Source organism: Haemorhous mexicanus, chromosome 10 (genome assembly GCF_027477595.1).
Source record: "Haemorhous mexicanus isolate bHaeMex1 chromosome 10, bHaeMex1.pri, whole genome shotgun sequence".
Lineage (NCBI taxonomy): Eukaryota > Metazoa > Chordata > Aves > Passeriformes > Fringillidae > Haemorhous > Haemorhous mexicanus.
Window position 1 is genome coordinate 2,543,636 of NC_082350.1, and position 25,473 is coordinate 2,569,108.

Sequence of the window (25,473 nt, forward strand, 5' to 3'; positions counted from 1 at the left end):
GCACAATCCCAGTGTTATCATTCCATTTTGGAAGCCTTCTCCATGGCCTCAGGTCAAATGCAGTGTTCTCCTGGATTCAGTGCCTGGCAGCACAGTCTGAAATTCCCAGCAGCCAGGGTTCCAACACACCATGAGCTTTTTTTGCCAAGATAAGGAATAGCTCTAAATATTGCTCCCCCAGTGGAACAGGTGGTACCAAACCCCATCAGGGCAGCACTGTCAGGCAGCTGGAAGTGCCAGAGCAGAGGTTTTTCCTCCTGTGTGTAGAAATCTGCCTTTGGCCAGGAGTGATGGTCCAGCACTGGCTGCTGGTGGCACAGAGGGGCTGGGAGAGACTGGAGAGCATGGCAGCCCCCCTTGGGGAGCAGTCTGGGGACAGGCAGGGACCCTCCCAGCACAAAGGGATCATTCACCCCCTGAACACCTCCACACTGGGTCCCTGCACCCCGGGAGCCACCCCAGGCTGGCTCCAGCTCCATCAGTGTTCCCAGAGCTGGCTTGGGCTCACCTCGTGCAGTGGGCACCTGAAAGATAAGAGGGAATTAGATAAAGATCACTCTGAGCCACATCTGCAGATGTAAACTTTAATTTAAGCTTATTATTGCTCGGGGACTTTGGGCAGAAGCAAATTAAATCAGTGGAGATGTTTAAATGAATCCTCATACACCCCCAGCCCATTGTCTTGTCACAAATCCTTAATTCCCCACAAAAGCCAGCTCAGTCCCCTCTGGCCACCCTGTGCTGGGAGCAGCTGCTTCTCCTGCACCACCATGGAGCAGTCTCCTGAGCACAGGCAAGGGCTGGATTTCACAGGACTTTGGTGTTTTTCTGTCTTTTAAGGCTAAAAATTCTGTTTTAGAGGTGCTGCTTGTTGCAAGGCGTTTCCAGCAGCTGGGGCTGGAGCAGGTCCTGCCTGCAAGAGAGGCTCTCCCTCTCCAGAGTTCCTCCAAACCTGCTTTGCTGTGAGGGTTGTGCTGTTTGATGGGTCAGAGGGATCCCCAGAGCTGGGACAGGCTCTGCCCTCTCCAGGGCCAACAGAACATTCATTTCTGCTGGGGCTGCAGCAGCACTGCAGGGGGAAGGTGTACATTAAATGCTCTTCCCACTGATGCAGCTATCCCATGAAATGTTGCATTTGGGCTCAGGAGAGCTGCCTGTCCTCAGGAGAGCTGTGGCCATGGAGCAGGGGCAGTGGCAGCAGCAGAGCTCAGCAGAGCCCTGGGTGCCTGCAGGGAGCAGTGGGATCTCTGCAGTGAAGGGACCACAGTGGCTTGGAAGAGGGACAGGGTGGTGGCAGGGGCTGTCACCCTCCCTGTCAGATGGGTGACAGCTCTAGAGGTCAGGAGCTGGCCTTCCTGTGCTCCCTGGTCCTGCAGAAACCCCAAAACAAGGGAAAATCATATGAAATTGTTCAGTCTGGATCAAAATGATCCTTACTGGAAGGGGGATTTTCCACAAAGAGGGAAGGTCAGAACTGGGTGGTCCTGTGGATGCAGCTGGGCTCCTTTGGGAAGCCAGGAGGGAGGGGAGGGGCAGGGGCAGAGCCAGAGCCTCCCTGCTGCCTCCCATGCCCAGTGCCATGCTTGCTCCTGACCCAGGCTGCTCCCAGCTGCTGCCCAGCATCCCCCAGGGCAGCAAGGTGCAGAAGCAGCAAAATCCCTGGCATGTGTGGGAGAGAGAGAGGAAAAAATGAACAAAAAGAAGCTTCACATGCCAGCTTAATATTTAAGGAACTGAAGAACAGATGTGTGTGCTTTTAGTGGATCCTAAATTATAGGCAGCACTGTGTAAGCCTTTAATGGTGCCTTCAGCTCCTGCCATGGATATCTGCCTGTAAGTGAGATTATCTGCACCACTTACAGGAGTAAAACTGTGCTGGGAGACCAGGGTGTTTGGTTTCAGCCAGGCATAAAAGATTGTATCCTTTCGCTTGACATTTGTATTTTCATGCTCTGATTTCTGACCTGATTGTCACCACGGGAGAGTTGAAGGGAGGCTTAAACTCTGGGAGATCAGTCCAGGCTCCCACTCCCACTGTCTTGCTTCAAGGTCACAGTTTCCTTAAATTTGAAGGGAATTTTCACCACTAAGAGCAGGTCTGCTTTTCCTCCCATGTCTTGTTTGAGGCTGGCAGGGAATGGCCAGAGGGAGGGGTTTGCTCTGAGCTGTGACAATGTTCGCAGGGTCCCAGGATGAGGGAGGAGATGAGAAAGTTGACTCCATGTTTCAGAAGGCTAGGTTTATTATTTTATAATATATAATATATTAAAACTATACTAAAAGAATAGAAGAAAGGATTTCAGCAGAAGGCTGGCTAAGAATAGAAAAGGAATGAACAACAAAGGTTTGTCTGTGACCCAGACAGTCTGGACAGCTGGGCTGGGATTGGCCATTAATTAGAAACAACCAGATGGGACCAATCCCAGATCCACCTGCTGCATCCCACAGCAGCAGATAATCATTGTTTGCATTTTGTTCCTGAGGCCTCTCAGCTTCTCAAAAGGAAAAACCCTAAGGAAAGGATTTTTCAGAGAACATGTTGGTGACACTGAGCAGTTTAAAATGAACAGCACAGGAGCTGGGATGATCACAGCACACTGCCTACAAGAAATCTGAATTCTGAAAACATTAGAAAATGAGGGCTATCTAGGTTTCCAATCCCATTGAGCTTTAGTCTGAATTATCTCATTTCTGAGAAGTCTTTCTGCTTTGATACAGCTTTCACATCTCTGCTGTGAAGGACTGCAGGCCCAGGCACAAGCAAAGAGAGGGCTGCAGCTTTCCTGGGGAAGCAGGGGCACCATGCAGGTGTGCCCTGGCAGACAGCTGGGTCAGGGGGCTCCTCTCTGCTCCCTTGGCTTCAGCACAGAGCCCCAGGGATGCCAGGAGGTGCCTGTGCCCCCCTTGTGTATTCCTGAAAGGCAGAAATCTGCCAGCTGGGCTTGCTGCAGGGAGCAATCTGCAGAGAGCAGGGTGCTTTAGGATGGCCTTGGTTCTGTCAGCAGGGCCTGGAGAGAGTGCTGCTGCTCCTGCAGCTGAGTGTGCAGCTCCAGAGCAGCTCACAGCACCCGTGCTCCGTGCCCAGCACAGGAGCTGCATCCCTCAGCTCACATCACTGCAGGAGAACAACAGAATGATCAAGGTTTGGAACTGACAGAAGTGAGGCAGAGCCTGGGAGGCCGGGCTGAGCCAGCTGTGAGGAGCAGAACAGCAAATCTGCCCCGTGCTCTGCAGAGCCCAGAGCCCTTGGAGGGCCTGGCAGCCAGGGCAGGGACAGAGGCTGTTGGGGTGACCTGTGCCAGGGCAAACCCTCTGGGACAGGCAGCTGGCAGTGCAGGGAGGCTGGGTTCATCCTCACCCAGAGCCTCCTGGCTGCTCTGAGGAGCTCGGAGGTGTCTGTAGCTTCTGCAAACTCCCCAGCCAGCAGAAGCAGGGCACATGGACCCCCAGAGACAGCTCTGGCAGTGCCAACAACCAAGGGGCTGCCAAAACCAGCAGCTTCGAATTTCTGCCAGGAGCAGGACTTGGTACCAGCCCTGAGCTCACCCCAGGCTCGGGGATGTCCTGAAGGATGAAGGGCTCTCCCTGGTGTGGGGGTCCCACTGTGGGTTTCTCTGGGTCAGGACTGAAGGCACTCCAGACAGTGGGTTCATGTTGGAGCTCAGGTGTTTATTATTTCTTATCAGTAAAACAGTCTCACTGCTGGGAGTGCAGCACCTTTTCATCAGAAGGCACAAAATGCCCAACAATCTCTTGGCACAAGGGCTTTAAGACTAAACTATCCCATGAAGAGCTGACACCTGGATTATTTTCCCTTTTACCCCAATAACTGATCCCACAGAGCCCCCAGTGCAGACTTCTCTGCCCAATTACAAAATGCCACCCAAACCCATGGAGAAGGAGGAAGAAGCAGCATGAAGAAGAAGCCCAGGACAGCACCCTGTGCCTCCAACTTGCTTCCATCCACAACATCCTAAAAATCCCACACCCTCAATTTCTCACCCAGTGACACACCCACACTGCTCTCTATCATCTACTGCACACTTTTGGGGGTTCCAGTCTATCTTGGAGTCTGGGGAACTTTCTCCATGGATGAGGGTCAGAGTCAGAGCTGCCCTGGGGGTCAGGGCACCCCAGCCCCAGAGCAGACAGAGGAATATTCCCAGTGCCCTGGGTTTGCAGACCCTGGCCCTTCCTGTGTTTCAGCCCTTTGCACAGCCCCAGGTGTGGTGTGCAGAGGTGCCCAGTAAGGACCTGTCCATGGGCAGTGAAGAGAGAGATGAGGACTCAGTGTGATGGCCAAAAAATCTGAATTTATTGTGAATTACAACTTCTTATAGGCTATTTTAGGGAGGCTAGTAATGTTTTGCTACAATGATTGGGTTAAAAATCACATTAACAAACTTATGCATTTTAAACATCTCTTGTTTGCAGAAATCTGATGTAATTTTCTTTTTCCAGTAAACCTGTCTGATTGAATCTTCTTGAAATCTTGATTTAATCCTCAAACTTCTGTTTGCTCATGCCAAGGCATCCTGTTATCAAATCTCTTATGCTCACCAGGTCCAAATTCCATCATCTGTCTTGTGTATATCCCAATATCTGTCTGTGCAAACCACCTGGCCAGGGTCAGCATCCCAGACTGCAGCTGGGAACAGCCAGCTCACAGGCACAATCCATGGATCCTGCAGCACACAACCATTCTGCTCCCAGCTTTTGGAGCAGCTTGTGCAGCCTCAAAAGTGCTTGCTGGAAACAGAGAAATCATTTTGTGAGCTCAGGGGTTAGACAGTCATTGGTCAGAGTCATTGACAGGTCCTCTCACATGACTTGTCACAGTGCAAATACAATCGATCCCAGCTTTTGTGTCACACTGGGGTGGGGATTTTCCCCTTTAATTCACAGCCAGCCTACTCTTCTATTATCTCCTTGACAAATGATTCTGCGGGCCTGCCTTCAAATTGTTCATCCAAGCAGATCAGTGCAAGGCTCAATATTCTGCTTTTGTGCAGAATATTGCACAAAAGCAGAATATTGCTTTTATATATGTATATATACCCATACTGCCCTGGGTCACGTCAGGGTAGATCCACCCTGCAGGAGTCACAGGCAGGGCAGGAGAAGCCAACACCTCGGCATGGTTTCCACCAGCCCTCTGCCCCCTTGGTCCCTCAAGTGTTATGGAAAAGACAAAAAAAGTTCAGCGAGGAGGCCTTTGATGTGTTCCAGGTTCATTTCCTTGTGTCAATTAGCAAGTGCAGCAGTTTCCAGTGCAGGAAACAGCTTGGTGCAGCACGGGCAGGAGAAACTGGGGGAGGACAGCTCTGTGTTCCAGCATTCCCTTCCTGGCAGGAAGGGGAAAGGGTGATCCCACTGCTCCTCCAGCTTTCCCCTGGACAGCCTGAATAGCCACCATAACCCGAGGCTGGACTGGGCCTCTTGTGAGACACACACATTCCCAAAGGCAGGAATCACAACAGCTGGAACACCTCAGCCACCAGGGAAGAGAAAACCAGTCCTGAGACAGCTGAGCCCAGAGAGCTGCAGAGGCCACGCAGGTCAGTGATGGAAGAGGGAAATCACCTCGGGTCAATCCCCCCACGCTCAGGAAAAGCAAGGAATTGGCTTTCCTGGCTGCAGCTGAGTTCAGTCCCGGTGAAAATGTGGTGGGGATGTTTCTGTATTTCCCCTCTTGGACAGCAGCAGGAGCTCTGCCCATTCAGGATGCTCGTGGTTATCTCTGCCCAGAGCTGCAGGAGGGGCTCTTCCTTCTGTGGGCAGTGGAAGATCTGATCCCTCCCTGTGATGCCTTGTGGGGCTACCTAAAACCAGAGGCCAGCCAAAATCAAGGCAATAAAAAGCAGTTCTATTTATTGAAGGGCCTTCAGGTACATTTTGGGCAGATGAAGCCCCCCAGGGGCTACACCCAAAATGGACCATGGGGTTTCACACTTTTATAAGTTTGGGCCATTTGCACATTGGGGGTTCATCTGACAATTCCAGCTTCAGGTAATGAAGCCATGTACCCCAGGTCTGCTCCCCCCAGCTCACTTTTGTTTCCATCTCTCAGGCCTGAGGCAGTGAGGTGTCCTTGATTGCCAGGCCTGGAGAGGAATTGTTGTGTCTGCCCAAAATGGGAAAGCAGCAGCTCACACTGAGTGTGGAGTTTGGAGTTATGCACTAAAGAACTGCAGGATTACAAATACAGGGAAAACACAAAAGCTGAAATCCCAAGGCATCATGTGGATACAAAGCAAGGAGTGTGCAAGGAGGGCCAGAGCCCAGGTGCTGCTCTGGAACAGCAGGAGACCCTTACCCCCTTTGGGATACTGGGATTCCCTGGAGGATTTGCTCAGAGGGGCTCTGCCTGTCCAGGGAGCTGCAGGGGAGATAACCTGGGCTGGGTGTGCCACAGCAGGATCTGTCCAGCAGCACTCACCCACCTAGGAGCACACTGAGGAATTTTCTGGTTGAAAACAAGGCAGCTGTGATTTTTTTTTTTTCTCCTGAAGTGCCAGTATTTTCCCTCAGGTGCTTCCAAAGCTCGGAAGTGTTGGAGCACAGGCAGTGGGGGAGGCAGAGCCTGGCAGGGGCAGCAGCAGCAGCCGTGCCCTGCAGGCTGAGCTCCACTGCCCCCCTCCCCTGGCTCTCCCTGCTGCTCTGTGGTGTGTCCCAGACAAGAAAAACTGAAAGAACTCCTCCCTCAGTGAGAAGGACACACTCTGACCAGGGTGTGATTAAAGAATCAGTGCAAGGTGCAGAAGGAGGGGAACCAAACCAGTGAGGGCATCAGTGGTGCTGAGATGTTGTAATGGCCATTCTCACTGACAGATGGGCTGTGCAGAGCCAGAACCCCAAAGGACATCCCTGCACAGGGAGCCCCCAGCCTGGAAGCACCCTGGCTGTGTCACAGGGAGCTCAGGGTGCCTTGGTTTGAACAGCCAGGTGTCTGCTGGGGAAGGCAGGAGCCTCCCCTGAAATGGGAAATGTAAACCCCCTCCCTCTGAATTGTTATTAGTTTGAAATTAAGGAGCTCTCAGGCAAAGGTATGGGAATAGGAATAACAGCTCTTTACTAGGGAAACTAAAAATGCAGTAATACAAAACAACCCAGAGTCAGACCATGCCCTGACCCCCAGTGTGTCAGGGTGGTGGCACAGTCCCATCCCAGGGGGGCTCAGGGTGGTGGCACAGTCCCATCCCAGGGGGGCTCAGGCTGGTGGCACAGTCCCATCCCAGGGGGCTCAGCCCTCCTGCAGTGCCAGCTGTGGTTCTGCTGGAGCAGGGATCCTGCACAAGGGGGGAGTTTTCCTCTGCAGCTCCAGGGCTGCTGGAGATGGGCCTGCTCTCCTCTGGGAATGCAGGGCAGCAGAAAGCTGCTCCTCTGGGAATGCAGTGGGCAAAGGCTGCTGTGCTGTTCCCAGGGCAGATTGGATCCAGGTAGGAATGCTTGGCTCCTCCCCTGGGCAGAGCATCTCCCCCTGGGATGGTGGGATTTGATCAGCCCTGCAGGGACACTCGCTGGCCATGGACAGCAGAGATCTCCTGGAGGGAGGGTTGGCTGTGGGAGAAATAAAGAAAAAACTGCCCCATGGACAGCAGAGAACTGCCCCAGCTCTGACAGATGGGGATAGAACACAGACCCAGCTGCACCTTTCATTTTCCAGCCCCAGCCACAGGGACTGAGGAGAATGAGGCCACACCTGGAACCCAGCAGTGCTGCATGGTGCCCACTTGGTGCCCCAGCCTTTGCAAACAACAACCAGGATGAATTATTTTAATATTCTGGCATTTGAAATTAAACATTAACCCCCTTTAGTGACTTCAAGACCTCTCTTTACAGCCCTCTCTGTCTATAACAGCAACTGAGGGACTGAATTGAGAGTTAAATTTTGATCTCAAATCACGAGGTTCACCCTTGAAAGGACAGAGGTGGGTGTGAGAGGATGCTGTGAGCACTTCAGGGGTACCTGAGCCAGAGAGCTCCTCCCTTGCAGCCCTCACTGACTCCTCCAGCACCTTCCAAGCCCTCTCAGAAATGAGCAAAATTACTGCTGCAGAGGTGAAAGGCATCAGCCCAGCAGAAGGAAATGGATTTCTTCTCTCTCCTCTCACCTCCCCACAAGCTCTGGCAGAGCTCTGTGCTAGTACTGGAGCAGCAGCTGCCAGAGAGCCATCAGGAGAGGATGGTGCCTGCATGGGCTGTGTGATCCCCAGCCTGAGACCACCTGCCTTTCTTACAGCCAGCTTTGAGTGCTTCTGGCCAAATCTCCACAGCACCAATCTCGTTAATTCACTTAGCACAGGAGATTTCCCACAGCCTTCATTTCCAGGAAAAGAAAAGATGTTTTGCAGAGGCAAATCCTCCCCCAGCTCTTAGTGCTGGGCAGCACCAGGAGCACAGCCCAGGGTCAGAGGTTTTGTTTGGACCCACCAGACTGGGGGGTTTGTATGAGCAGGCAGACTTGGGGTGTTTTGGTGCATTAAGGCACATGAACACAGCCTGTATTTGGGTTGGAAGCTGAGGCAGAAGCACCAGTGGGATTTGGAGCACATTTTGTACACCAAGGAATGGTCACATTTGTCACCTGGTTCCCTTTCACAGCACAGCCAGGGGAGGTGGAGCTCTCCACAGAATTCCAAAAGCAGGGAGATGCTCAAGGCAACCCAAACTGTGCCTCAGTAACTGGGAGAGACAAAGGTAAAACAGCACAGGAAAAAGGCAGGGGGAGAGGAAATGTGTGGCTAGAAAAATCAGTGATTTATGTGGACTTGTCAGGCCTGAATGATACTGTTAAGAAAATTAATCCACAAACACCAGAGGTTGATGTCCAAAAAGGAGACAGAGGAGCCCTGTCTGGCTTTATTCCAATAAAGGGAGAGGCCATGGGGCATCCCCTGGGATCTCCAATTTTTGGAGGATGCAGCCTCCTTTTTATCCCAATTTCCCAGCTGCATTTCCCTTCTCTCTTTCCCCTTGGCTGAGGTACTTGAGAGGTTCAGACTTCCCAGAACACCTGATCCCAAAGATTCCCCTCTAATGTATAACCCTCCCTTTTAATTTTTAATTCTTATGGAATTGAGGAGTTTGTCTTCCCCATTGTTTCCTTCATCTTTCAATGTCTAATTTCATTTATCAGCAAACCTAAAATTTATTTCTAAAAGCAAATATCATTTTCCATTCACCAATCAGTGGAATCCTTCCCATTGTTTCTTTTCTCTCCCAGTGCTGGTTTTATCCACCAGCAGCCCCACAGCTGGTTTGTAAAGACAAATCTGCTGTTCCTCTCAAAACAAATGTCCTGATGTGGCTGAGGATTCCTCTGCCTTTCCACAGCAAAAGGGAGAGCAGAGCAGGGGGAAAGCAGAGCAGAGCACAGGGAGAGCAGAGCAGAGCAGAGCAGGGGGAGAGCAGAGCAGAGCAGAGCAGAGCAGAGCAGGGGGAGAGCAGAGCAGAGCAGGGAGAGAGCAGAGCACAGCAGAGCGGGAGAGAGCAGAGCAGGGAGAGCAGAGCAGGGGAGAGCAGAGCAGAGCAGAGCAGAGCAGAGCAGAGCAGGGAGAGCAGAGCAGAGCACAGGGAGAGCAGAGCAGAGCACAGGGAGAGCAGAGCAGGGGAGAGCAGAGCAGAGCAGAGCAGGGAGAGAGCAGAGCAGAGCACAGCAGAGCAGGGGAGAGCAGAGCAGAGCAGAGCACAGGGAGAGCAGAGCAGAGCACAGGGAGAGCAGAGCAGGGGAGAGCAGAGCAGAGCAGAGCACAGGGAGAGCAGAGCATCTCCTGGTTGCAGCCAAACTCCAGGCTCAGCTCCCCCAGCCCCACAGCTGCAAAAGAAGGATGGAATTCTGGTTGAAAATATTCAGCAGCTGGAGGCAAAAGGAGTTTCTTACGGATGTTTTATTCCTTCCTGTGCATAAGGTGTTCCATTACCCATAAAAATGCCCTTAGTGGCAGGCAAGGAACCAAGAGTGAGGAATGCTGTGGCTGTGGCTGGAAGGAAGGTGCAAGGCTCTGCACAGCCCACAGCCAGCCTTGCTTCTCTTCCTGAGCAAGGAGTCCCAGCCTGAGAATAACTGTGGGGGGTTGCCCTTGACACCAACACCCACTGGTTTGAATCAGTTTCCATCTCCACTGTCCCCAGCTTTGCTGGCTGTGCAGCTGGGGCTGGCAGAGCCCCCAGCTTCAGCCAGGGTAGAGCAGGGAGCTCCTGTGCCCCTGCAGGAAAGGTGCTGCATTTTCTGTGACTTTCAGAGGAATGACAAACCCTTTCCATTCCACATTTTTCACCTCACATTCCCTCATTTCCCCCAAAACATGGAGAAATATTTATATATAAATAAATCAGAGGGGCTTCTGATTGTCCCCTTTCATACAGAAAGGCCTGGGCCACAGCCAGGAGGGACAGGGCTTGGCTGGTGTTGCACAAAGGGCACTACAAAAGCTTTGTCTTTCACTCCGACAAAGGAATTTGGGTTTGCCACCAGTGATGAAGCTTGGCCTGATGATGTCAATTGAGCAGACCCAGTGCAGTATCAGCACTCTGGGCATCTGGGAGGCAGAGGTTCCCAGTGCCAAGCCAGCAGTGCAGCTGCTCTTTGCCTGGTGCCACTTTGGCTCTCCAGCTCTGCCCCCTCTGTCCCTGTGCTGTCCTGCAGGCTGCTCTGCTGGCTCAAGGCTGTTCCATCACTGTTTGGGGGGTACAGCCCCAGGTCTGTCAGGAGCAGAGCCCTCCTCTCACAGAAAGCAGTAAACCAGACAGGGAACAGAGCTGGCACTTGCTCTCCCCACTCTCATCCTCATGGCAGGCACTGAGTGGGTGGGACTGAGATAAAGGCAGTGCTTCTCTGGGAGTGCAGCTAAGGAGTTTCTACCTTTTAGCATGTACTTAGAGGCTTTAACATCATTCAAAGGTTTGAATGTCAGCAGGGATAGGAAAAAACTTCCTTAGAAATAAAATCTAACTTGTTCTTGCAACATTTCTGCACGGGAGTGTCAGCCATTTACTTCTTCTCCAAGCAAAACTTTTTTTAATTAGTACTAGGACAGATCATGAAATATTGTTAAACCAGCACTGAATGGCTGCCCACTGCTTCAGAACTGCAAGGAAATTCTCTGTAATCATTTAATGGGTTGGGTTGGGTTTGGAGGGACCTCAAAGATCCTCTGATCCCAGCCCCAAAGGGCTGAGGGTTTCCCCTGAAGCACCCAGTTCAGCTACCTACCTATGGTAAATTAAAGGTGACTCTGACAAAGGGGAGAGAGAATGATGCCTCTGACTCCATCATCAGAAGGCCAATGAATTACTAATGAATTACTTTATTATACTATACTATGTACATTGTATCTAAACTGAATCTGCCATGCACTCACTCTTGCTCACAACTGCACAGAACTGCCCTCATCTCGGATTCTCTCGTGACTGTCCCGTGACAGTCTCACACACACACACTTCTTGGCCCTGATAGGCCAAGGGAACAAAACATCCTCACTTTGGGTAAACAATCTCCATATAATTCTCCTTTAGCACAAGACAGGCACAGCAAGCAAGATAAGAATTGTGTTTTCCTTCTTCTCTGCTTGTCTCACAGCTTCTCTCTGTTCAGGGGGCATGTGAACACCACACCTACATTTACCCATTGTTAGAAGCAAGGCATGTGCTGATGGGCAGGGACACCAGGAGCTCTCCCATCCTCCTCAGAAGGAACCAGGCTGACCCCCAATGCCCAGGCTGTGCAGTTCAATCCCATCTCCACTGGGTACAGCCTGGCTCCTCAGTCCCACAGCCCCAGCTAGCAGCTCTCCAGGGCAGAGTGTGTCTGGTGTCAGAGCTCTGGGGCTCCTCATCAGCAGGCAGTGGTGCCTGAGCTGCTCAGCTGCCGCCACAGCCCAGGGCTGCCTGTGCTGCCCCTTCTGTCTCTGCTCTGCCCACAGGGCTCAGCTGGCACGTGTAGGGATGTGCCTCCTGTGGATGGAGTGACAAAACTGTCCTTGGTCTCCTTAAAAAGGAAAAAAGCCCAAAGTTTCTCTCCTCAGTGAGGTGAAAAGGCATCTCATAGGACCTGGGGGACTTCACCTCAAACTTGGTAGCCAGTTGGACAGGAGCCAAAAAGTCCTGCCTGACCAATTCACTAGAAAAAGAATTTAAAAAAAGGAACTAATGGCTTTTGTGAGGTGTTTTGCCAGAAGCAAGAACCTCTTGCACCTGGCTCGGTTTTTCTCTGTAAAGAGTTTTATTATTTTGCCTTTTATTAAAACTTTTTGTTTCCAACTCTGCCACAGAAGCCATCCTGCTGATTTTATGCCCTCTGAGGTAGCTGAGCAATCTCAGGTGTGATTCAGATCTCCAAGAGCTTGTGAGACCAGGTTTGAAGAGACCAAATCCCAGGCACCTCAGGCCAGCACATGCCCACTTTGCTTGAGGTTTTTTCCCTTTATCTCCCTTATTCTGACATTTCCCACCCTCTTAGTCCCATGAGGGTTGCTGTCAGTTCTCCAGGCTCTAAGGAGTGTGGTGGTGTCACAGAAAGGCAAGAGAGCACAGTCAGGCCCTCAGCTGAGGTTCTCAGCCAGCCCTGGGGATCCAGGAGTTCCTCCCAGGGGTTGGTTTGGTGGCTGAGCCCCCAGGTGGCTCAGCTGTGCCCTCCAGGCCTGGATGTGGCTGAGCAATCTCCATGCCCAGTGCTGAAACCAGGGGCTTTGCTTTCCTGGGGAAGTGATGACTCTGTTCTTTCTGCACAGTCAGCAGCACCAAGCAGGGATTTGCTGTGTCCACAGTGCCCTCTGTTCAAACCTGTCCTTTTGGTTTGTGCATTAGTCCCTCCCCCACAGCTTCTGTCTGTGACAGCCCTTGCCACTCCACACGAACTCCTTTGTGAGCAGTTCTGCTCCTGCACTGGGAGCATGGCTGTGCACAGTCCCAGTTATGGTCAGTGAGATTTTTATAAAGGCAAATTAATCACTTCTGCAGGCTGGATCACCCCCTTGAGGTGCTTCTCTGCAGGAGAAAACACAAAGAAACTTAGCCAGTAAAAAATCAACAGCCATGGGAAGCAAGAGGAAAAAAACACTGGAAGAGCAAGGTGGGGCCAGGGCTTGCAGCTCCCCAGTCCTGCTCACTCAGTACTGGGACACAATTCAACGTAGAAGGTGTGATACAGAGGCAAAATGAATTTTAGGAAACTGAAAAGATCATTTTAGGAGGAACAGAGACTCAATTTCCAGTGAAGAAACTGCAAGGGCTATAAAAGCAGATTTCTCACGGCTGTTTTCTATACCAAACCCTACAGTGAGGTTTTAAAAACAAACTTCTTGCACAGCAGATTGAAGTTTAGGTTTTTGCCCAAGCCAGCAGCAGAGGACAGTGCACAGGCAGGGCTCCCCTGTGCTGAGCTCCTGCTGCTGCTGCTGCTGAGCCAGGAGCAGCCTGGGCTGGCTGCCCACCCTCCCTGGGCCAGAGCCACGGGCAGGCACGGGCCAGACCTGGGCTCTTGGCTCTCCTGGAACTTACCCAGACTCTGGGAAATGGAAAGGAAGAAACTTCCACAGACACAGGAGGGTTTGATCTGCAGCCTTGGGAGAAGCTTGGATTGAGGTGAAAATACAATGCACAGACATGAAGCAGGAAAATCATAAACTGATGTTTCTATAGTTGTAAGTAAGAATGTGCTTTAAGGAAGTAAAAAATTGGATTGATAAGATGTGAAGGGTTTATAATGTAAAGGTGGGGCTGTAGGGAATAAGCTGAGAGTTTAGATGTTATGATAGAAGCATTTGTGTGCATGTGTGATAGGACCCCATGGGGTAAAACAACCCCAGTGCAGCAGAAGTGAGTAAGGGTGATAGGTGAGAAAAGCAAAATAAACCCTGTGGCAGCTGTCTATTGGATCAGAAAGTTCTGTATTGCCTTGTAATGAAGAACTTGGGACTACTTTGAGCTCTGGCTGACTGCTGGCTCCTCTAAAATCTCACAGCCTCTGAGACTGATGTTTATCTGAGCAATGAATCATAGCCCCAAAATAGTCCCATCCCTTTAATTAATGCAGTGATGATAATAATAAAGACTAAACTAAAAGCCCACAGCACCATTCAGCAGCATCACTTTTACAGAGCTCTTTGCTTTGCCCACCTGCAGAGGGTGATCTGCTGCCAGGCACAGCCCACAGCTACAGGGTACAGCCCAGTCTCCATCTGCTGATGGGGTGCAGCAACATCTCAAGGCTCATGGGTTTGATTTAGTTTTGCAGAAGTTTTCTGCACGTGTGCCAGATATGAGTATGTCAGGTTTCCTTGGCTGACCAGGGGAGCCTGGTAGTCAAAAGCAAAAAATGCTTCAAGGAGAGTTACAGAAGTGGGAGGATGTTAAAAATTTCTTGTGTAAACCCAGGGCACCACTGGGAATATTCCTCTGTCTGCTCTGGGGTGCCCTGACCCCCAGGGCAGCACTGACTCTGACCCTCATCCATGGAGAAAGTTCCCCAGACTCCAAGATAGACTGGAACCCACCAAAGTGTGCAATAGATGATAGAGAGCAGTGTGGGTGTGTCACTGGGTGAGAAATTGAGGGTGTGGGATTTTTAGGATGTTGTGGATGGAAGCAAGATGGAGGCACAGGGTGCTGTCCTGGGTTTCTTCTTCATGCTTCTTCTTCCTCCTTCTCCATGGGTTTGGGTGGCATTTTGTAATTGGGCAGAGAAGTCTGCACTGGGGGCTCTGTGGGATCAGTTATTGGGGTAAAAGGGAAAATAATCCAGGTGTCAGCTCTTAATTGGATAGTTCAGTCTTAAAAGCCCTTGTGCCAAGAGATTGTTGGGCATTTTGTGCCTTCTAATGAAAAGGTGCTGCACTCCCAGCAGTGAGACTGTTTGACTGATAAGAAATAACAAACACCTGAGTCCCAACATGAACCCACTGTCTGGAGTGCCTTCAGTCCAGAGCCAGAGAAACCCAGAGCTGGGACCCTGGCAGCTGGGGTATTTTGGCCAATTTCTGGCCTCATAGGATGAAAATAATCATATCCTGCTGCTGGCAAGGAAATGGAAACCTTTCCTTGCTTACCCATGGAGCCATTCCCTGGCATCCTCAGGCTGAACGCTGCAAGCTTTTCTCCTTTATTTAGGAAAGGATAAAACACTTCAAACATCAAGAGGGTGAAAGCTGGTGGAGTTAGCTGAGCAGGGAGCACTGCCCAGCTGGAACAGGCAGCAGCACAGGTCCCCCTCGGGCTCTGAGCTGGAGCAGTGCCCCAAAGCAGCCGTTCCTCCCCCTGCAGCAGGGTTTGCAGATGTGCAGGCACTGCTCAGCTCCCTGGCACCCCAGCTGTGCTCAGGGCAATTCCAGGGAATTCCCTCCAGAGCCCTCCTCCCATCCCAGCCTCACAGCAGCCTGACTTCCAGCCAGAACACACCAGTAAAACATGTGTCCTCTGGCCTTATCTGAAGGAAGAGGAGGTTGGGTTTCCTTTCCTGGAATCGATGGAAATCAATAGATCCAAAGGGAGCTTCTGGTTTTCCTTGAGGTGCTCCACAGGCAAACCCTCACCCACACCTGCCCAGGTGTTTCCTGGCATGGGGGGGACAGGAGGGCCTCAGGAAGGCACAGAGGAGCTGGGATGTGTGGGGGGATGCAGGGCTGGGATGTGTGGGGGGATGCAGGGCTGGGATGTGGGGGGGATGCAGGGCTGGGATGTGTGGGGGGATGCAGGGCTGGGATGTGTGGGGGATGCAGAGCTGGGATTTGTGGGGGGATGCAGAGCTGGGATGTGTGGGGGGATGCAGGGCTGGGATGTGTGGGGGGATGCAGGGCTGGGATGTGTGGGGGATGCAGAGCTGGGATTTGTGGGGGGATGCAGAGCTGGGATGTGTGGGGGGATGCAGGGCTGGGATGTGTGGGGGGATGCAGGGCTGGGATGTGTGGGGGATGCAGAGCTGGGATTTGTGGGGGGATGCAGAGCTGGGATGTGTGGGGGGATGCAGGGCTGGGATGTGTGGGGGATGCAGGGCTGGGATGTGTGGGGGGATGCAGGGCTGGGATGTGTGGGGGGATGCAGGGCTGGGATGTGGGGGGGGATGCAGAGCTGGGATGTGTGGGGGGATGCAGGGCTGGGATGTGTGGGGGGATGCAGGGCTGGGATGTGGGGGGGGATGCAGAGCTGGGATGTGTGGGGGGATGCAGGGCTGGGATGTGTGGGGGGATGCAGGGCTGGGATGTGGGGGGGGATGCAGGGCTGGGATGTGGGGGGGATGCAGGGCTGGGATGTGTGGGGGGATGCAGAGCTGGGATGTGGGGGGGGATGCAGGGCTGGGATGTGTGGGGGGATGCAGAGCTGGGATTTGGGGGGGGATGCAGAGCTGGGATGTGTGGGGGGATGCAGGGCTGGGATGTGTGGGGGATGCAGGGCTGGGATGTGTGGGGGGATGCAGGGCTGGGATGTGTGGGGGGATGCAGGGCTGGGATGTGTGGGGGGATGCAGGGCTGGGATGTGTGGGGGGATGCAGGGCTGGGATGTGGGGGGGGATGCAGGGCTGGGATGTGGGGGGGATGCAGGGCTGGGATGTGTGGGGGATGCAGGGCTGGGATGTGGGGGGATGCAGAGCTGGGATGTGGGGGGGATACAGGGCTGGGATGTGGGGGGGATGCAGGGCTGGGATGTGTGTGGGGATTCAGGGCTGGGATGTGTGGGGGGATGCAGGGCTGGGATGTGGGGGGATTCAGGGCTGGGATGTGTGGGGGGATGCAGAGCCCTGGCAGCTGGTGCTGATGCCTTCCAGTGCCTCTCCTCAGGAGCCTCACAAACCAAGCACTCATGATGCAAACTCAGCCCCTCTCTGGTCTCCAGCCCTGCTCCCACCCCAGTCCAGCTGTCTGGACTTCATCACACAGCCTGGGTGAAGTTTTATACCAAGGTGTGTCAGACTCAAGAAATCCACACCCGGGGAATATGCAGTGCAAAATTCTGATCAGCTCCAGAGATACAATGGAAGAAGATAAATGTGAGCTTTTGTCTGAGATGGCTGTGAATAAATCTGAGCTACTGATGCCTGTGGGTGGCTCTGAGTGAAATATTCACTTCTTGCTAATGGAAATATTTTGATTAACAACTTTATTTACCCAGCAGCAAATATCACTTTTTTTCCTTTTAAATCACAGACAGATGTCATAAAAGATTTCATTTGCACATTAACAAGATATTTATAAAGTACTTGGTATTTGAGTTCCCTCAGCAGGCAATTACAGATATGTTCTATTTTCTGAACAGTTTTGGTTGGGGTTTTTAATTAGTCTCAAGGTGACTTCCAACACTCAAATACATCCTGGGGGATTCCCCATAAAACTGCTTGTAATAAGTAGTTCCTTGTGCTTACTGCAGCACTTCTGAGTGCAGGCATGACTCAGCAGCCCCTGGGAGCTTTGGTTTCCAAAGCACACAGACAGCAGCAAAGCAGGCCAGCAGTGTTTCCTGCAGTGGGATTTACTCTCAGCTAGGAGTGAGCCCGAGCCCAGGGGAGAAGCCTGCTGTAAATCACTTTAATTCAGGGAAGGGAATTCTCTCAGCCCCAGTGCCTGTGGGTACAGGCACACCTCATCCTGCCTGGGGATCTCCTGGCAGGACTGGGCAGAGGCTCTGGGAGCTGCTGCCCCCTGCTCACACCAGGGCACATTTCCCCTCCTTGCCTCCTGCCCAGGGTACTCCTGGTAAAGGCTGGGGTTTGCACTGAGCTGGAGGAGGCTGTTGTAGATGCTGAGCACTTTTGCTGGTCCTGCTGATGCCTTGGGATTTTTTGCTTGTATATTTTCCCTGTATTTGTAATCCTGCAGTCCTTTAGTGTATAACTCTAAACTCCATACTCAGTGTGAGCTGCTGCTTTCCCATTTTGGGCAGACACAACAATTCCTCTCCAGGCCTGGCAATCAAGGACACCTCACTGCCTCAGGCCCCAGAGATGGAAACAAAAGTGAGCTGGGGGGGCAAATTGGGGGTACATGGCTTCATTACCTGAAGCTGGAATTGGAAGAATAACCCCCAATGTGCAAATGGACCAAACTTATAAAAGTGTGAAAACCCATGGTCCATTTTTGGGTGTAGCTCCTGGGGGGCTTTGTCTGCCCAAAATGTACCTGAAGGCCCTTCAATAAATAGAACTGCTTTTATTTTCTTAATTCTGTCTGGCCTCTGGTTTTATGTAGCCCCAAAAGGCATCTCTGCCCCAGCTGTCAGGGGCACTCAGCACTCACCACCCCAGCCCTGCCCTTTGTGCAGCCACCCCAGGAGCTCCCAGGTGTGGGAAATAGTAAAGGTAAGAAGATTTTCAGGAAGCTGGGAAAGCAGACCTCAGAAACAGAAAGAGCAGAGAAAATTAGAATCAGCTGCAAAGTCTGGAGGTAGAGAAAGTTACAATGATATAGCAAGCAAGGACATGAAACAATAGCTTGAGTCCTCGGCTTAGCTAAGATAGACCTGAAAACTGCAGGAAAATGGCCTTAGCAAGGTGGTGGAAGGGTTTAAGCTTAATAATGGAGTATTGTGTATTGTTAATAGAAAGCAGACAAGCAAGCATTGTGTGCAGCACGTGTGCATGTGCCTTTAATAATTAGCTAGAACAACTGTCTGTGAGCTTTAGCAATGTGCCATTGGCTAGCAAGTTTTTAAGATGCTCTGTAACAAAGCCATCTTTGGCTGCTGCTGGCTGTAGGTGAGCTGTGCCACTGTCTCAGCCGTGTCACGAGGCTGGTGCTGCAGGAAAGCTCAAGGAAGGTGCCCCAGCAGTGCTGTCCTGTTTGTGACACACCCAAGCACCACGGCAGGCCCCCTCGCTGTGGCAGGGGCAGCAGGGCTGACCCTGCCTGTGCTCTGTCCCCAGGTGAGCAGCATGCCCCGGGGGCCGGGCCGGGGCCGGGAGCAGCGCATCCTGCGGATGGTGATGGTGATGGTGCTGTGCTTCCTCCTCTGCTGGCTGCCCTATGCAGCTGTGGCACTCCTGGCCACCTTTGGGCAGCCTGGGCTCATCACCCCCGCAGCCAGCATCATCCCAGCCATCCTTGCCAAGAGCAGCACTGTCTACAACCCCATCATCTACGTGTTTCTGAACAAACAGGTCAGTGAAAGGCTCTCCTTCCTTCCTCCAGCTGGATTCCACCTGTGCAAGGAGTGACAAAATGGTGAGGGGAGATTGGCACTGGCATATTTTCTGAAAAATCCCTTCGCTGGGATTTTCTCCTGAGAAGCTGAGAAGCCTCAGAAAAGAAATGTAAACAATAATTACCTGATTGCTTGGAATGTGGTTTAGAAGTTGCTCACCAACAGGTGCATCTTGGATTGGTTCCTTGTGAATTGTTTTTAATTAATGACCAATCCCAGTCCAGCTGTGTCAGACTCTCTGAGTCAGTCACAGGTTTTTATTATTTATTCTTGTCTAGCATCCTGATGTCTCCTTTCTCAGAATACAATATAATATAATATAATATAATATAATATAATATAATATCATATCATATCATATCATATCATATCATATCATATCATATCATATCATATCAGCCTTCTAAGAACTTGGAGTCAAATTCTCACCTCTCACCTTGCCCTGGGACCCACAACACCACAACAATTAATAGCCACAGGAGATAAAGAGAGCATCAGTGACATCACCCAGATCCATGAGAGGGAAGCTCTGAAAAAGGGCTCCAAGGAGCAAATCTATTCAACAAATCTGTGCTTTGGGCAGCTGGACAAGCAGCTCCCCACATGTGCAAATAGCAGATGATAAGTCCTTCCTTTCCTTTGCCCAATTCAGCAAGAAGAGAAGAAATCCATGTTCTGGCAAGAGTGAAAGCACCAGAAATGGTCTGAGGTGACTCAGATACGTGAAGTCTTGTGAGGATGTGAGCCCTTGCTGCCCCAGCACAGCACAGCACATTGCCCACAGCAACTCCTCCTCCCCACAACACCAGCTCTCTGATTTTCTCCCTGATTTGCTCTTTTAACCCCCCTGAAATCCTTCAGCCACTCTTTGGTCCTGCTCTCCCCTCCTAGGAGGATCTGCCAGAAGGCAGTGCCAGAGGAGCTGCAGCAGGGGAAGCACCCAGCAGGCAGGAGCTGGGCTAGCCCCTGGCACAGGGACTGACAGTGAAAGTGAAGATGAGCAGAGATCTGCACAGGAAAGCAGAGAGCATCAGAGCTCCTCCAACCCCTCAGCCAGGTCCAGCTCCACCAGCCCACATGCTCAGGCACATTCCATGGATCTTTGCATTGCTGGGATTACAGCAGGTGGATCATTTGGTTCCCTGGGTCCAGCAAATTGTCCACTTGAAATGATTCCTGGAAGCTGTTAGGAAGCACAGATAGTAAATTACTCACTCTCTCTTGGAAACAAATGGTGATGGTAAAAGATTGATTTAGGTCTGGCTTAAATTAGCTGTGGGTGTTTTTCCTGGGACATGAGAACTTGCCAGGGAGTGAAATTTCCATGACACCATCCATCATCTCCTCAGCATCCACCAGCTCCACTCAGTTCCACAAACAGCCCAGGGGGTGCAGTCCCTTCTCTGCAGAATTCCCTGGCATCTTCCCTGGGATAGGAGCCCTTCTTTCCCTTCTCCTCTATAATTTAGCTTTTGAATGAACTCTCTGATGAAACCTCCTGCAATGTGGGAGAGCTGTTGCCATCCCCTACCAGGGGAAGCCCAACACACCAAGGGTGACTCTGCCTCACTCCAAGCACACCCAGCCCTGGTCACACCCAGAGAGCCAACTCAGAGCCCCCAGGCTGATCTGAACGTGTGCATGGCTGCAAAGAGCACTCCAAAACAACACAGACTGTGCACTGGAGCTTTTACAGACAATTCTAAATTAATCTTTTTACTAAATAGCTTGCTGACACAAACAGCAGCTAGACACAAATTAAACTGGGTTTGTCCATGTCAGACTCTTGAAGTTCACCATGAACTCTCACTCCTTGTGCTCCACACACACTTCATTTTGTTTGTGGAGGGGTTTTTGTGGTGGTTTTGGTTTGGGATGTTGCTTCAGTTCCACTTGGTTTGCATTGCTCAGTTGGTGTTTTAGCAGCAATCAGTGCTCAGGGTTCCACTCAGTGCAGAATGAGAAGTCAGTAGTCTGGGTGTCCCTGCACTCAGGAGAGAACCTCAGGCCAGAAGATGCTGCAGCCACCCAGGAGTGCCAGGCATGGGAAAGCAGGAGGTGTTGGTCACCCAGAAAACCAGAGTCAACACCAACAGCATTCCTGAGGCTGTGGAAATCTGTAGGAGATGCCTTGACAGATCACACAGCTGACACTGCCCTGTAATTCTGGGCTATTCCTAAAACAATTCTGTGTCCAGGCTCCCCCCTGCTCTGGTAAATGCTCAGAAATCTCTAATCTGAGATAATGCTCAGAAATCTCTAATCTGAGATAAAATCTGAGAGCAGGCCAGATAAAATAACATTCACATGCAGGAAATGCATCCAGGCAAGGACCAGGCAAAGGTTAAACAGACTGAGGAGACTCTCCAGGGTAACAGGAATTCACTGGGGACTGAACAGCTGCAGAAAGGAACCTGGGAAGAGCCATGAGAGCTTCACCATGAGGGGAGGGGCAAAGCAAAAACTAGAAAATAGACAGTACTGCCCATGAGTTTTGAAGCTGCTTAATATTTCCATGCTCAGTGGTGAGAAGGTGATGAAAAGTTTATGAATATCACAAAGTAAGTTTTTAATCTGGAGAAAATGCAGTTTTTCATTGAAAAAAAAGGAACCTCAGCTGATGCAAAAATTGTGTAAAACTTTAAAAAAGCCACTTTCCCCAGCAAGCAAGGCTGCTGATGAAAATCCAGCATGATTTTTCTCTTGGCTGTTGATAACAAGAGTTGTCAGAGCTTGTTGCTAGCAGCTGTGTTGTACAAGGAGTTACCAGTAATGTTGTTTTGGACTCTTGGGTGTAGAGATCAGTTACCAGCCTTTGACCCTGCAGCCTTAGGGCAGGGTCACACAATCCACACCACTTAAAATACCTATTTGTGTGCCTTGTGGCACACAATCCACACCACTTAAAATACCTATTTTTTCAGCCACAGGCAGTTTCCTTGTCCTCATGCTTTGCACATTCCCTCTGCTCTCAGATGCACAGAATGTTCTGCCATGCAACTGAAAAAAAATTCCTCCAGTTATAGATATTGAACCAACCCTCCTGAGAGCTTAAACCAAGTTTTCATCTTTTCCCTGGTCAAACCCAAATGAGAGTAGCCAGCATCAGTTCCATTGGTAATTCAAGTAATTCAATCCATTCCACAGAGAGAAGAAGAGAAAACAATTCTTATCTCTGTTCTCTGCTCCTGTTTTTGCACACGTGGAATGTGTTATGGAGATTGTTTACCTGAAGGGATTTGTCACTCGGATTCTGCTGAGGATTGTTTTGTTTCCTTGGCCACTTGGGGGAAAAGCTGTGTCCTGGCTGTCTCAGACAGTCATGGCTTTTTCTTTAGTATTCTTTAGTATCTTTTGTATAGTATAGATACAATATAGCATTAATGTAATGTAGAATAGCTTAACAAAGCAATTGTTCAGCATTCTGAATCGTGGAGCCAATCATTCCCTGTGTCAGGGGCTCCCTGCATTCAGCAGACATGTTTTATTTGACAAAACATTTCAACCTCCAATACCAAATATTATCACACCCGTGTTGTTCCAGAGCTATCCCAGGAACTTTATTAATACCAAATCCTGAGATAAAGCCTGGCTTATAAAACCTGAGCTGAATTAAACTCCTGCTGACTCGCTGTTCTCTTTGTGTGCCAGTTTTACAGGTGCTTTGTGGAGCTCCTGAGGTGCAACAAATCCCCCCAGAGCTCCTTGCCCAGGCTGAAAAAGCAAGAACAAAGGTTCCCCCCAGGTTCTGAAGAGCTTCTGCCAAAGGCCAGCCATGCCCAAAAGAGTGATCCAGAGCGTGGTGCTGTAGGAGGGCTCCAAGAAACAAGCTGCATGTGAGGAGAGGAGGCACAAGGCTCTCCAGGAGGGAATGGTCAGCCTGCAGATGGTCCCTCTCTCCCTGGCTTGGATTTTGCTCCTCCAAAAAGTCTCGTGTTGCTTTTCAGTACAAACCTGAACAGATCATGATGAACTATGCAGTTACAGGGTAAAGCTCTGCTAAAACTGAAAGTGCATGTATTGGTTATGCTTCAAACTTTAGAAAGTGCAGCTGAAGCTTAGGAAAATATGTATTTTAGGGACTTTTCTTTTTAATTGTCAGCTCACAAAGTCAGTGCACCAAAAGATAACTTCTTCCAGCACTCAGTGAAGAAGCAGCTGGGAATTCACAGCACTCAGCTGGGCAAAGCCCCTGTCTCTGGGAATCTCTGGAAATGCCACTTGGTGGGCATTAGGAGCAAAGCAGAGTGATCCCAGCCCTTGGGCAGGGGCTCTGAGGGCACCTGTGGGGCCAAGGGGCCAGGCCAGCCAGGGAGGCTGAGAGCTGCAGGGCAGCCCTGGGCAGCAGTGGGAGCAGGGCTGGGGAACAATTCTGCTGAAAGAATTCTGCTGAAAGAATTCTGCTGAAAGAATTCTGCTGAAACAATTCTGCTTTGACCCAGAGCTGTCCCTGTGACCCCCCAGGGAAGCTGGGAACCTTCTGCAGGATCCTCTTCCTGGGCATCTTTGGGGAAGGAGGGACAGTGGTACCTCCTACAAACAGAAAAGCATTGGAAAGCCCCAGAAGTGCAGCTGGAGGAAGAATTCTAAACAAAGAAACAAAGAGGGAACAACCTTCTCCCTCATCAACTCTGAGCACCATCTCAATATTCTGACATATTTGAAAATATTTGACAATATTTTCATCCCAGACTGGAAGGAAAACATGAAATGGCACCATTCAGTGGAGAATCACTTTTCAATTCCCAAGCTACATGGGAATGCCTTCTTTCAGAGGAGTTTCACACAGAAGCAAATCCACAGCCCTGCCAACACAGCTGTCAAAAACTTGTACCACAGTGCTGTAATTACCATAATTAGCCAGCACAGGGGTCTGGGGGAGTGAACACTGTGCATATCATTACCAGGGTACCTGTTCCAAAGGATATTTTTGATTTTTCAGATGATCAAAGCTGTCTTTTTCTTCCAGGCATGTGGGTTTATTTTTTCTTTGCAATATTAACAGCTTCCTTGTAGTCACAACATTATTTCACAACTTATTTCTTTTTTTATCCCTAAACCACAATTGTACTAATAACCTAAATAACACCAAATGTTTTAAAATACAGAAGCAGAAGCCATGAATTGAGGTTTTTACTGAGGTGATTTTAGTAGATGAAATCTAAGGAATAGAAGCACTTACTGCTAAGCAATACTAATCAATTATTTATTCCCAAGCACATGTTTTAAAGAGTAGTTTGTTATTTTCAGATTAGAAAGCATGCCAGGGAATTTTCAGTTCATCTTTTCCCTTGATATTGTCTCTAGGTAGATTGTTAAATTCCAGTATGAATTTCTACATTGATAATAGTATTGCAGCTCTGTGACTGGTGGGTTTTGTACATGCAAGGATTTGTTCTTAGAGCATACCAATCTGGTGTTGGTAGGTGTCTTGGAGACTTTAAATAATTCATGGTTTGTGATACAAATGTGTGTTTTCAACACAAATTGTTGGTTTCTGTTCCATTAACCCTGTAACTTGCTGCAAACACCACCTGAGAGCAGCCTGTAACTGCCCTGCTTGGAAACATGCAGGATGTTGTAGCTGTAAATAAAAATATTCTCCTGTGGTACCTCCCCAGCCTCATCTCCTGAGCAGCTCACCAGCACAGCCCTCACACCATTCCCACACTGGGCACCAAAGGGACAGCAGCTGCACCTGACCTGTGCTGCCCAACAGCTCCTCTGGCCAAATTGCTGGATAATACCATCCAGGTGACACCAGTTTTATGAAAAACACACAGAAAAGGCCACACACACACCAGCACCAGCAAAACAACACCAGAATCCCCAGAATTCAATTTACACTTTACTTGAAAAGGAGCTCCAGCTCCCATTTGTTTCAATGAGTGTCCAGCTCTCTACTTTCTGAGGTTTATGAGCAGCTTGTAATTTCATTTCAGCAGGCAGGTTTGCTGCCATTAAAAGAGATGATCACTTTATAACCATTTATCTGGATTTTTTTTAAACAAAGCACTGTGGCTGTGTAGCCAGCAGTACCACAGGGTGTTCAGCAAGCAGTCAAACCTTCCCTTACCTGTTTTTCAGCACTTTCAATAAATGAAAAATTAGCTAAATGACCGAAATTCACCCCTTGCACGACTTTGCATCCTTTTTTGGGGGGGATAAAGAAAAGCCATTTAGCTTTGAGTGAATGCATTTCAGTGCATGCAAACCCAATCCCCAGAGAGCCCCTAGGATGCCCCAAGAGAGACTTTGCTGAGTTTTCAGATACAAACACCAGAACTGGGTTTAGAATCAAGCAGAACTGATGCCAGCAAGGAAATGAACATTAAACAACTCAAA

General features: G+C 50.3%; 1 protein-coding gene across 1 annotated transcript in view; it reads left to right on the forward strand.

Annotated features, from left to right (window-relative positions):
- LOC132331989 (pinopsin-like) overlaps positions 1-25,257 on the forward strand; it is a 29,998-nt gene extending 4,741 nt beyond the window's left edge. The window contains exons 3-4 of the mRNA XM_059855978.1: positions 18,851-19,084; positions 22,780-25,257. Of these exons, the coding sequence (XP_059711961.1) occupies positions 18,851-19,084; positions 22,780-22,968 (423 nt within the window). The 3' untranslated portion in view covers positions 22,969-25,257. The remainder of the gene's footprint in view (positions 1-18,850; positions 19,085-22,779) is intronic.
- Positions 25,258-25,473: the final 216 nt, after the last annotated feature.